We start from the raw sequence: 14,102 nt of genomic DNA, 5'->3' as shown, positions 1-14,102 counted from the left end.
GCCGCCCGGAGTGAAACGGGGCCAAACGATTCTTTCTAGCCGGACCTCTGCGCTGAACTTCATGCTTGTCTATCTGACTGCAGACTTAACATCCGTGTTGCGCAGCTAATGGGAATCTCAAAGTGGACGTGCCCCAGAGTTGAAATTCTCGTTGTGCTTGTCCCACTTTGGGCACAGACAGACCGTCTCAATAAATAGGACTTCATCTTTCCAGCTGCTCATGTAAAACAATTGCTGTCATTTTTGGCTCCTCCTCCTCTGGCATCTCACATACCACCCCTAGCAAGTTCTGTTTGCTACCCTTAAAAAAAAAAAAAAAAAAAAAGATCCTGAACCTGAGTAGTTATGTCAGCATCTCACACTCCTATTCTATTTGCCCATTATTGTCCTTGGTCAACCTGTTTCAGCCCTTAGTTTTCCTGCAATAGTCTACTCTTCACTTTTAAAACACATTAGTTCATGTCATCACTCTGCTCAGAAACCCACAGTGGTTTACTGTGTCTCTGGGAATAAAAGCCAGCGTCCTTACAATGCTCTGTCAGATCTGGGCCCTTGCCATCCTGCACATTCATGTCCCACGACCCTCTTCTCTTTCACACTGGCCTCAGGAACTGTCTATCTCTCTGCTAGAGGGCTTTTTTCTGCATAGCTGCACAGTTCACTCCTTCACCTCCTTCAGGGTTTTGCTCAAATATCACCTCAGTGATGCATTTCTTGCTTTCTTTTTCTTAGTATTTATCATCTCATATGCCATATTTTTCACATACTTACTGTATTATTTATATTCTGCCCCTAGAAAGTTTACCCTAAGAGGGAGAGCAGGATTTTGCCTGTTATGTGCATTGTTGCATTCCCAGTGCTGATAAGGTTATTGGGCCCCTGTGCTCAACTATTAATTCCTGACTGTTTTTGTTGTTAACTACTATTGGTGTTTTTTCATAGTTGAAGACAGATACTGTTTTTCCATGCTGGTGCCTAGGATAGAGATCTCTAGGGGATAATTAAGGTAAAACAAACACTAAATTAATAAATAAGTAATGAACAAATCATAGTTCCAAATTGAAATAAACAGATGGCTTGTTTCAAATACTTTGTAAGCTTTTTTAAAAAAATTTTTTCAAAGCTTTTTTTTATTTATTTGGAGGGGGGTAGCAGAGGGAGAAGCAGACTCCCTGCTGAGCAGGGAGCCCAACACAAGTTTCAATCCCAGGACGCTGACATCATGACTGGAGCTGAAAGAAGATGCTTAACCGACTGAGTCACCCGGGCATCCCCAAATACTTTGTAAGCTTTAAAGAACACAGACCATCTACCTTTGAAGAAGAAGAAGAAGGCAGAGGAGGAAGAGGAGAAGGAGGAGGAGAGGAAGGAAGGAAGGAGACCAGGGGTGTGTGTGTGCGTGCGTGTGCGTGTGTGTGTGTGCGTGTGTGTATTCATTCATTTGCATCTATCTACCAATTTTTTCTGATCAGTTCTCAACCTGATGGTGCAGTTAATAGCAGATTCCAAAGAATGACTCAAAAGATTCATATGGATAACTGTATGTTCTTATATCTTCCATTAAGCAAGGTCGACTGCAGACTCTCCAGGGAGTATGTGCTGCCTCTGAGATCTGGAGAACAAAAGGAATTGCTGATAAAAAAAAAAAAAAAATACTTATTTCTTTACTAGGGAAACGTCCTGCTTCTAAAGCCATGAAGAATGAATGCCAGTAATTCTTAATATTTCCTGCTAAAGAAGAGAACAATGCCCACCAATATTACTACTTAAAAAATGAGAAAAAGAGCGCCTGGGTGGCTCAGTTGGTTAAGCGACTGCCTTCGGCTCAGGTCATGATCCTGGAGTCCCGGGATCGAGTCCTGCGTCGGGCTCCCTGCTCGGCAGGGAGTCTGCTTCTTCCTCTGACCCTCCTCCCTCTCGTGCTCTCTGTCTCTCATTCTCTCTCTCAAATAAATAAATAAAATCTTTAAAAAAAAATGAGAAAAAAATATAAATCTCAGTGCTGGTTACATTTAAAGAACATGAAAGTAGTTGTTCTTAAGTGGTTTGAGGTCATATTCTCCTCCCAGAGTCTCATGCATCTCTCTTTGGAGCCATGTGCATTTTTACTGGTTCAAGGACTACACTCCCAGACCCCCTGCCCCCACTCCATGACTGGAGTTAAGGACTGTGGCAATTCATCTGTACTAAAATGCCTATAATCAAGAAGACAAAAAATAACAAGCGTTGCTGAGGATGTGAAGGAACATGCATTGTTGGCTGGAAATGCAAAATGGTGCAGTCACTCTGCAAAACAGTTTGACAGATCCTCCTTTTTTTTTTTTTTTTAAAGATTTTATTTATTTACTCATGAGAGATAGAGAGAGAGAGAGGCAGAGGGAGAAGCAGGCTCCCCGCAGAGCAGGGAGCCCGATGCGGGACTCGATCCCAGGACCCTGGGATCATGACCTGAGCCGAAGGCAGACGCTTAACCGACTGAGCCACCCAGGCATCCCTGACAGATCCTCCTTTAACAGAGTTACTGTATTTCCTATTTGTTTTTCTCCTCTCTTAATATGGTAATTTTTTGATCACAGAGTCCTCTGAAAACAAAAGGACCTCAAAGCAAATTATGTGTGTATTTGCACTTAATCAACAGTACAAAAATGATTATCATACAGCCATTTCAACTCAATCTCAAACAAAAAGGAAAGAAAAAACTATTTTACTCTATACTATCCCTGAAATACAGTAAAATAAATCAATAAACATAAACCAGAAGATATATCCTGACTCCTAACACCAAATAATTAAGTCAGTTCTGTAACAGAGGTATCCTGGGGATTTGGAACATGAGATTCTGAGTCAGGAATCCTAGCTTTGAATTCAAGAACCCCTCAATTACTATTGTATGATCTTGTGAAAGTCATTTAATTCCCCCTGGGCTCCATTTTCTCTACTCTAAGTTAAAAATAGCAATAATGATTGTTGTGGATATTAAATAAGAATTTATGCAAACTACCCCCCACAGTGATGGCCACATAATTACTGCTTAATAACTGCATTTATTCTCAATAATAAATCATTGTTGATGTTGAGAAAGCATTGGAGGCACGTTAGAACAGCATGTGTTAGAACACCCATAGTGCCATGGGTGCTAATGTGTGACCTTGGGCCAGTCATCTCATCTCTCCAGCTAACTCATGTTCATCTTTCAGGTACCTTCTATTTATACATGACATCACAGTAGTTATCTAATATACATATGTAACACAAGCCTTACTTGTCTTCTCTGGCATAAAACTTAACACTCTCTTCTTAAATGAAGGTATCTCTTTTGCCCAAGACATGGTAATGATTTCTTCTTCTTCTTTTTTTTTACTATGACTCATATTAGTTTCTATCTTTTGACACTAAACAAAGAATTTAGTGTAATCTAAATTAAAACTAAATGAAAAAAATATTGGACCCAATTGTTTGGTTTTGTTAAAATTCTGGAGGTGCAAGCGTAACGAGTATTGGGGATTCACATATTATTTAAAAAATCAAAGCAACCACCTTTTACTTGTTCACCTACAGATCAGTTAACAGTTATCATGGTTGACAGATGATGGTCCAGATTTTACTGTGCTTTTCTGGTGAAGTAAACAAATGTAGGAAGTAAAAAATAAATGTAGGAAAGATGGATCTAGGCAATTCATAGAATAGACAGTATACCTCTAAATAATTAAAAGCTAAATGGATTTAATGGTCAAAGTCAAACCTAGAAGAATCATTACTTAAAACGTGGAATGGCCACATTTTTTAAGAATCTCATGATACCTAAATAATTATATTTTTTCAAATTTAAACATAAAGCACTTCTAGTGTATTTTATACCTATTTCATAGATAGCTCAGAATATGCTCCAAGCAGAAACACCAGGGACATTAGCCAAGTCTTTAAAATTCAAATAGACTAAAGCTTAAAGTATTATTTACCCTAGAATTTCATGGAGTAATAATCTACGTGACAACGAACAGAAGTAATGCCATGTCTTAGTGAGCAGAGCATTTCTGCTTCACAAATATTCTGTTTGTATTTGGTCTTATCAGATGTTTAGTCAATAGCTGAAACATTTATTCACAGCCAGTCAATTATAACACCAGGAAATCAACCATTGAGTAAACTGTGCTCTTAATTTTCCATCAGAGATTCATGTTTGAATGGCCATGCATTTCATAGATTTAAATACCGGAAGTCTAATCATCTCCAAGGCCCCATTAAGGGGATAGCATAGATTACAATCAAAAACAATCCTAATATGGCTCAAAAATGATCTTCAGCTTTCATTGCTAAAGAATACTTCAACTTCTCTACCTATTGTACATACTAAGAGAATAGGTTTTCATATATACATATATATATACATATATATACACATGTATACACATGTATACATATATATATGTGTATATATATATATATATATAAAATTACCAAAGCCTTAGAAGAAAAAACAAAACAAAACAAAAACAAAGGAATGTTTCTTATACCCAAAGATTCATTAATTTATAAAGTAAAATGCACATTATCTAATATCTGTTTGATGTAAATTATTTTCCCTCTTCTTTTTTGAAGCCCCTGGCCCCTTTCCCATCCCTTAGCTCAAGATGGCATCTAAGCCTCAACTGCCTGACTGCCCTTGAGTCTCATATCTTTTGTGGGCTCCTGTACATATGGAATTAAATTTGTTTTTCTCCTGTTAATCTGTTTTACGTCAATTTAATCATTAGACAAGCCAAAGAACCTAGTGGGAAAAAAGGAAATTTTTGCCCACCTCTACACTGCCTTCTTGCCTTCTTCCCTTGTAAAAATAACTATAAAGGTTGTTTCTGGGATCTTTTCACACAGAACCCATAAACATAGCAATGGTTTCTACCCTGCTTAGAAACAAATTATAACATGTCAACTGGAGAAAAATTACATTTGTATCAGGACTAAAATGTTTACAGTGAGTGGGAAAATAAGACAGTCACAGCATGGGTTGAACATTTTGGTACAGAAGCATGATATTCCAAATGTTCTGGACTATTCTTTGCCTTACAGAATTTTGATTATATGTCATTTCTGAGTGATTTGCTACTCAATATTAATTGGCCTAATGTATTAATGAAATGTTTTCATACACACCTCTATGAAGAAATGAGAGATTTATATATTACACCCAACTCACCTTTTAGTTGTGATCAAAATTGTCACATACCAAGTTACCCCTCCTTGTTGGTCTGTGTTCATCTTGTATGACAGAGCATGAGCACTGCCAAATTTCTTTTAGGCACATACCTTTGCAACATGTCTCTCTATTCCCACCCTGCATGCCCTCCCTGAAATCCCTTTAGCTCAACAGGGTACGTTATCATTTTTCTATCAGATGCCCATAAATGCTACCACCAACAGAGACAATTCAACAACTTAACACATTTATAAAAACGCAGAAAGTACCTGGACATAGGCTCTGCAAGAGCGCTCTCTTTTCTGAAGCTGAATCCATTAAGACAGCAGATTAAACACAGAATAGAAAAAACAAGTTAGTGACAGAAGAAAACAGGAAAAATAAAAGAACACATCTACACAAAACACCTTATTTTGTTGTGCACTACTTTCTAGAAGAGAATGAAAGCTAAGCAGCAGCAAAATGTAAGCAATGAATGGCTTGAACACTAGTCGCCAGCACCTTTTCAGAATACCCAAGTGAAAACTGGATGGTATAAAGTTGTTAATGATGGGAGGAAATCTTGGAATAAATTTAGTAGAAATTAGTAAAAATCATACTTCAGTCGTTTGAAATGATTCATTTCACATTAGGTTAGTTGTTAATTCATGAGCCACAAATGAAGACATACGAAGTTAAGTAAATTATGTCAAAAATTTGGAACCCACATTGCTTGTGGTTTAAAGATTATATAGATGGTTAATATGCACCACAAACCATATGTTCAAACACAAGAAATTTTGTTTATCGGAAAAATAGAAGTGCCCATTCATTATGATTCTTTGGTTCCAAGGGAAAAATACCAACAGATAGGTAACTTCTGATTAGAAGAATGTGATTAATCTTCTGATTTATCACTGCTTTTATATCTTGAATAATTCCTTTTCACGGTTTTGACCAAAAACAAAAACAAAACAAAACAAAACAAAACTTAAACATTTTAGAAACTTCTGTGGGATAAGAAGCCTGTTTTCGTTTATTTGTTTGCAAACAGAGTGATGTTTTTCTGGGTAAAAGGTTAATAACAACTCATATTCAATCCCATTTTTTTTTTCCTGGTGATAAAATAAATAAGTAGTAAGTTTAACTGCCCTGTTTGAATAAATGACACAAAATTTCAGGAATTAGACTGTGACTTTCTTCCTCTTCCCTATTTTTTTCCTTCAGTAGCCTTGATTGTTGAAGGAGAAAATTACCCAGGTTTAAGAAGCAGTTACTCTGATGCTTTTTGTGCAGCTAATACTCTCTCAACTTTAATTCATACAGTCTTCAATGAGCATCGAGCAGTTACTCCTCTAAAGAATTAAGTGAGGAATGAGTGCAAGTAAATTGCCAATGCTGTCATTTGGATCACTGACTCGCATCTTGGTTTTGCAGGACTCTAAACGCTTCAATTTCAATGTGGAGTTCAATTGATTTGTACCAAGTTGATTTTGCAAATCTGATGGGTTATAACGGCTTCAGGGAACAGTGGGAACCACAGGAAATGAGAGCAAGCCAGCAAGCATGTGAATAACCTTTGCCCTCCCATCTCCTTACCCCATCATGCAAATTAACATATGACAGACCACATTATATAAACAATTGAAAAGAGCCAAATGGGAAACAAAAGAAAGCATTAAAAAGCTTCACAAATGGAAATTTGCCCATTATGTAGTTATTTGATATTCAGAGTAGGCAAGCTGATTAGCTGTAGCCAGTTAGAATGTGACATTAATTACCAGCTTTACCTGATATTGTCAGACATCAACACCATTTTTAAATAAAGATACAAAGTATTGCTATAACAAGTAATGTTATGGATATGTAACATTAATAGAAATTACTACTTCCAGTACATTAGGATAACAATAGCTGGCGGCAATATTCGTTAATAGCATACAGTCAGCCTGGGTAATAACACATTAAAATCACAGCATGTCCAGATTACATAGGCAGCTGTGGATTACATTTTATCAGGGACTTGGTTGTGATTCTATCAGGGGCATAAGTGACAAAAATAACTCTTTTATGCTCAGCATGAAAAAAAACTTTAATAATAATTTATATCTACTAGATAAAACAATCTGTTTTCTGAGGATGAAATTGCAGGAAAAACCATATTTGCCAGATAGAATGTCAGGCCTTCCTGTATCAAACCATCATTATTTGAAAAATTTCTTCCATCTTGATCAGTGAGACTCTTAGTCTGATGAGACACAAAAAAACTTAACATATTAAAAGACCACTCTCAAAAGTCATTTTTCATTCTAAAGGGGAATGTTCATTTAGTGAATTCCCTAGACGACTTTAGTCTGTTACTGCCAAATTCTTGCTTTTTTTTAAGGAGGAGGACTATCACGACATTCAAGGCCCTAAAATCCAGTTTCAGTAACTGATCACTTCTACTACACAAATACCTTTCAGGGAACACACGTAGCAATCCTAGTATCTTTTCATTGGGGAGTTAATTCGCCATGTGAATTTATAAGGAATAAATTATACTCCTTAAAAAGATGTAAAATATACTTTACATATTTATGTAAATAAACTGCTTATATAGTGGATAGGTTATATACAATAAACATATAAAATGCTTATGTTTATATAAGTATATATTATATACTTACAAGTAGAAATAAGAATATAAAAAATGTATCTTCTCTGAAATTTAAAAAATGAATTATTTTCAATATTTACAATTCAAATTTGCTGAAATACAATTAAACCTTCTAAAAGTGTTAACATAGTGAAGTAAAATCTGAGAAATTTAAATATCAAAAGGAAATATAAATTAAAACCTAATTACTTATCCAATGAGTTTTAAGTACATTAATTAGATTAAATTATTTCATTTTTAAACATCTTTAATGAATTGCTAATATGCTTTCTCATTGTGGCTCTTTTCTAAACTTCTACTTATTGATTAGACATTTATTTATTATGATTATTTTGATATAAAAGTATGAAAGAAAAAAAAACAAAATAAATCACATTTACTCATGTTGACCTTGCCAGAATTTAGCATTCAAAACAGTAAACACCAAAGAAAATAGAATTGTAAATTCAAAATGTATAAGGAGAGATTATCACTTATTGTGTCTTTAGATTAGAGGCCAAATAGGGTCACCATTATAATAAAAGAGTGAAGCAGATTGAATATAACTAGTGATGCTCTTTAGAATGATCTGATTTTATAGAAAGAGAAAAATTAACCAGAGCAGTCTCACTGATTTTACTATAGCTTTTAAGATATATATATATATCTTTGAAAAATTATATATATATATAGATATAGATATATATCTAAGCAAAGTCCTTACCTTGTTCAAACTCCGTGCAGCACTATCTTTTCCACCTGGGGTCAAGTTCCGGAGTTGTACATCTAGGAGGCCTACCAGCTGGTCCATGGCGCGGACTGAGTAGGTGATGTCTCCAGCATTCAGATGATTTCTTGTTTGTTCAGCCAGCTCTCTAGCAATGTTGGCAGCTGTCTCTCCAGATTTCAACTGCAATTTTGAACACAGAATAAAAAGGAAAGAGATCTTCAATAAGTGACTTTATTGGTCTCTGAGTGAACAATTGTTTTTTGCATATGAATTATAATTATCAAGCCAAGAAATAGTTTTTAAACTCCCTCTTCACCTGGAATATATGCCCTGAGTTTTCCTGTTAATCCTTTTTTTTTTCCTGCAATACCTAACTTGAAATTTATATCTTTAGGAAGCACCCCCCTGAGGAATCTTACTTCTGAAAACTGTTCTCACCTTAATTATCCATGTGAGTGGTCAAATCTAAGGTTTGCCTTTTGATTTTCTCTGTGGGTTTTTAAATCTGATGTCGGTAAGTTTGTGTTATGACTCCCCAACCATATTCTAAGTTCTCAGAGGCAAGCACAAATTTTCCATTATGCCTAATTTAGTACTTAGTACACAAAGGCTACTGACTGGCTGCTAAGATCTGTGAAAATTTTATCTCAAATACAATCCCTGCTTTTCAAAGGGTCTTCATTTTCTTATTAACCAAGTAAGAGATTTTGATCCCAATGCACTAGGTAGCAAATTATTGCTGTTTCTAGCATCTTCCTTTTTGGAAGCTATATATATGGTGACTTTTCAAGTGTATTCTATAAGAATATATCAAATTATCAACACTCCAAGGATGTTAAAAAAGAGACTAATACCCCGTGCTCATGTGAATAAATCTGGTAGTTTTGGGTATTAAGAAGATAGGGATATTTTACGCTGTAACAACTTAAATACATAATAGTGTCATGTTTACTAAACTTTTTTTTTTCCTTCCCTTTTTTTTTTCAGCAGTCCAATATAAAATTTAGGGTTAGGGATGCCTGGGTGGCTCAGTTGGTTAAGCTTCTGCCTTCAGCTCAGGTTATGGTCCCGGGGTCCTGGGATCCAATCCCGCATTGGGCTCCTTGCTCCAAGGGGAGCCTGCTTCTCCCTCTTACTGTCACTCCTCCTGCTTGTGCACTCTTTTCCTCTCTCTCTCTTTCTCTGACAAGTAAATAAATAAAATCTTAAAAAAATAAAAAATAATTAAATTTAGGGTCACACAGAGAAAAGTCCTCTCTGTAAGGCTATCTTCCTAGGAGGTATTCAGACAGCTCTAAGGAGCATGACTAAGATTCTTAGTCACATAGGTTATCATAAGTATCTTCTAAGGGATGCTTAATAAATGTTTGTAGCAGGATCAAATGCTGAAGAAACAAATACATAAATTAGAGCTATTGGAACAGCTAAATCATTAATAATCTCATCCTCAAATATATAGAAAAATCCAAATTAAATGCAAAAAATGTGTAGTAACAAAATGTTGGCAGGGATTTGTGGAAATGTCTATCACCCTCAGAAATTACTACTAGGCATATATACTTGTATAGCTCCCAAGTAGAACAAATTACCAGTGTCCATTAAATTTTGAAAACTATATAACTGAGTGATTTCTCTTATCAATTTCAGCCATAAGATATAAGATAATCCCACAGATGTAAAAAAGAAATGTCCAAAAATGTTCATTCTAGCTTGTTTATAACAGAAAACAAAATGGATTATGACCTGCAGAAAACTACTCATGTATATAAATATCATAGGATACTGTACAACAGCTTAAAAGTATAAAGGAGATCAATATCGTTAACATCAATTTTCAACATGCTCTGTTGAGTTAAGATAAATGCAAGTATAAAAATTATTTATCTCTGTCGGTTAAGTGGCTGCTTTTGGCTCAGGTCATGATCCCGGAGTCCTGGGATGGAGTCCCACATTGGGCTCCTTGCTCAGCGGGGAGCCTGCTTCTCCCTCTCCCCATCCCCTGCTCATGCTCTCTCTCTCTCTAATAAATAAAATCTTTAAATAAATTATTTATATATGCTAATATCTATTAGCATGGTATTCATGAAATAAAAATGCAAAACAACAGTAGCATATAAACATGTTATCTATGAAAAAGAAATACAATACATACAGCATGATATTTTTATATTTATTTTATATATATTTAAGCACATAGAACAAAATCTGAAAGATGGGAATCATAGGAAAAATCTTTTCTATAATGTTTAAATTTTACAAGAAGAATATGTTAAAGTATTTACTATATAATCAGTACTTTTTAGAAATCCTTAAAACTAGAAAATATCCGCACTAACTTTAACAAATTTGTAAAATATGGTCAAGGACTACATACCTAAAATACCTATAAAGCCAAATGGAATACATTATAGAGTTCAAGAAAAAGTACACAACACATTCAATGTAGATCAAAGTAGCATTCATGGCCCACTGATGGGTCACGGAAGTACTTTTTTTTTTTTTTAAAGATTTTATTTATTTATTTGACAGAGACAGAGACAGCTAGAGCAGGAACACAAGCAGGGGGAGTGGGGGAGGGAGAAGCAGGCTTCCCGCTGAGCAGGGAGCCTGATGTGGGGCTCGATCCCAGGACTCTGGGAACATGACCTGAGCCGAAGGCAGACGCTTAACGACTGAGCCACCCAGGCGCCCATGAAAGTACTTTTAAGTGGTCACCAAGTGACATAAATGTGATAATAATTCATACATTTTAATTTTACATACAATTAAAGGCTGCTTACTGGTAATCTAGTAATCAATGAATGATTTATAAAATTTGGTATTCATTAATTCAATTAGTGAGATGCTAGTATTCGCTAAGTATTCAAATTCAGTATTCCATTTAGTAAGTCTAAACACATGATAGAAGTGCTTGGTAACTTTGAAAAACTCTTCCTGTGTGTATGAATATCCAGTAGCTGGAATTCCTATAATTGTCCAAGGGAATGTTCTTTTAATCAATGCATGATTTTAATGTGATGGCATTTGTTGTAGTTTCCATCTATGCTATTCTTATAAAAATGAATATATTTGTAGATCTTTATGGTTTTACTTTGTTAATCATTGTATTGTATAATTGTTCTATAACCTTTGTTGTTGTTATATTGTTTTCTTCTATGCCTTTATTACCACATATTATTTTTTCTTTTCTTTTTTTTAAGATTTTATTTATTTATTTGATAGAGAGAAAGCAAGAAAGCACAAGCAGAGGGAGCAGCAGAGGGAGAGGGAGAAGCAGGCTCCCTGTTCAGCAGGAGCCCAATGGATGCGGGGCTTGATAGCAGGGCCCTGGGATCATGATCTGAGCCCAAAGCAGATGCTTAACTAACTGAACCACCCAGGTGCCCCACATATTATTTTTTCTATGAGAAATGTCAGGGCAGAGGAAGACCTCTTTTGATTTACTTGTTGAAAAAAATTTGAAAAAAGTTTGAGATCTACTGAACTTGGTAATATATTTTCCTTATTTCCTTTCTTTGAAACTAAGGAGGCAAGTACTGACTTTGATGAATCTATCAGGGAATATTATGAAAAGCAAAATTGTTTCTCAAACAGAGAAAAAATAAGAATTGATAACAACTGGTATTTTCATACTGTTATTTCATTTCTCTTTTTTTCTGTGTAGATGTATAATCATAGTTTTTAAATTTGTTATTATAGTATTAGGGTGGGACATGAAAAGGTGGAAAGAAGGCCTATGTAGTTTCCTTACATAAAAATTTAAGCTTTTTGTTTATGTACAGTCATCAAAAAGTTAAAAATGTAGATGACTAATCAGTCAAAATATAACTGTTCCCAACATAAAAGATGATGGTGTTCACTATCTAAGTGTCAATAGCAGATAATCTAGTGTGGTAAAACAGTGAATCAAATACGAAAATCACTGGTGGATTATCTTAAAATAGTAGCTGTATTTTAGCATTCAAGAAGTGTTTATTTATGAAGAATAAATCTAATTATGTCCACCAAAGAACTCTGAAACTCAATATTCACCGAAAAGAAAGTTGTAAGGTAAAGAAAAAAAAAAAACACTGAAGTACAATTAAGTTATAAAAATGTTTATAATAAAAATGTGGAAAGTATGTTTTTAAAGTAAAATAAAAATTGATCCTGATCCTCTTAAAACTTAAGAAATCATAGTAAAAATCTCCCATTCATTCAACAATCATTTGGACACTCGTCATTTCCTGAGGAAATAAAAATGATTGTTATATAGCTCTTATACTCACAAACCTTACATTCTACCTGTTAGGATGGCGGTGGGGGTAGGGCATAAAGACAGGTAATAATAATGCAACAATGCAATTTTAATTACAGAAATGTATATGAGGTATTATGGGAATATAGTAGAGGGGTAATGAACAGGCTAGAAATAGGGTGGGAAGGCAAGAGAAATTAACAACTAGAATAACTGTAATTTGGGAAGACAGGGTACTGTAGGTACAATGGAAAGAAAAAATACACTTTTCTACCTTCAGAATTCAATATTGATACCTACATAGTATACATTGTGTATGCATATGTGGTAAATATATATTGTATCTTACTTTAAAAAATAGGATGACTGTCTCTATAAGTTCAACAATTTATTCAGTCTATATGTTAATTGTTCTTTAATTAACGCATGAATTTCTTTTTTTTAAAGATTTTATTTATTCATTTGAGAGAGAGAGAAAGCACAAGCAGGGGGAAGTGCGGAGGGAGAGGGAGAAGCAGGCTCCCCGCTGAACAGGAAGCCCGATGCCACTTGGAGCTCAATCCCAGGACCCTGGGATCATGACCTGAGCTGAAGGCAGAAGCTTAACCAACTGAGCCACCCAGGCGCCCCTAACACATGAATTTCTAATAGCACTGGGCTAAAGTCTGAGGCTACAATACTGAATAAAATGGTTCCCAATAAAAAGGAGCGTACAGGGGCGCCTGGGTGGCTCAGTCATTAAGCGTCTGCCTTCAGCTCAGGTCATGATCCCAGGGTTCTGGAATCAAGCCCCACATTGGGCTCCCTGCTCAGCGGGGAGCCTGCTTCTCCCTCTCCCACTCCCCCTGCTTGTGTTCCCTCTATTACTGTGTCTCTCTTTGTCAAATAAATAAATAAAATCTTAAAAAAAAAAAAAAAGGAACTTACATACTAGCAATGGAAAGGGTTTTTAATAAATTAACTAAAGAATTATTTAATTTTAATTTTGTTGAGTACAATACAGAACACAGTTTAAGGGCATTTTACCCTAGTGTCTGTAGTTAGGAAATAATTTAGGAAGTGTTTTTCTAGAGAATAATGTTGAATGTGAGATGGAATGGGAAGGGAATTGGGTTGGGAGGTAGAGGAGGGCCTCTAGGCAGAGAGGACACTTTAGGAGGGAGGGACATGGGTCCTAGGGGAACTGAACAAAGGGGGCTCTAAGTGGGATTTAGGCCGCTGGAGAAGTGAGCAAGGGGCAGATTAAGTGGTCCCCTTCAGAAGTCATGATGAAGATTTGGGGAACTGCGCTAAGAGCGAGGGAAGGTACTAACGTGTCTAAACA

General features: G+C 35.5%; 1 protein-coding gene across 1 annotated transcript in view; it reads right to left on the bottom strand.

Moving 5' to 3' along the window:
• The window catches only part of ADGRL3 (adhesion G protein-coupled receptor L3), an 819,557-nt gene that overhangs the window by 141,074 nt on the left and 664,381 nt on the right, over positions 1-14,102 (bottom strand). Inside the window, exons 10-11 of the mRNA XM_045881084.3 lie at positions 8,536-8,721; positions 5,464-5,502 (exon numbers count right to left, since the gene is read on the bottom strand). Of these exons, the coding sequence (XP_045737040.1) occupies positions 5,464-5,502; positions 8,536-8,721 (225 nt within the window). The remainder of the gene's footprint in view (positions 1-5,463; positions 5,503-8,535; positions 8,722-14,102) is intronic.

The sequence above is a fragment of the Mirounga angustirostris genome, unplaced genomic scaffold, assembly GCF_029215605.1.
Source record: "Mirounga angustirostris isolate CCGP_5_RB_7025 unplaced genomic scaffold, mMirAng1.0.hap1 SCAF_2, whole genome shotgun sequence".
NCBI lineage: Eukaryota > Metazoa > Chordata > Mammalia > Carnivora > Phocidae > Mirounga > Mirounga angustirostris.
This window is presented reverse-complemented; position numbering and strand designations above follow the sequence as displayed.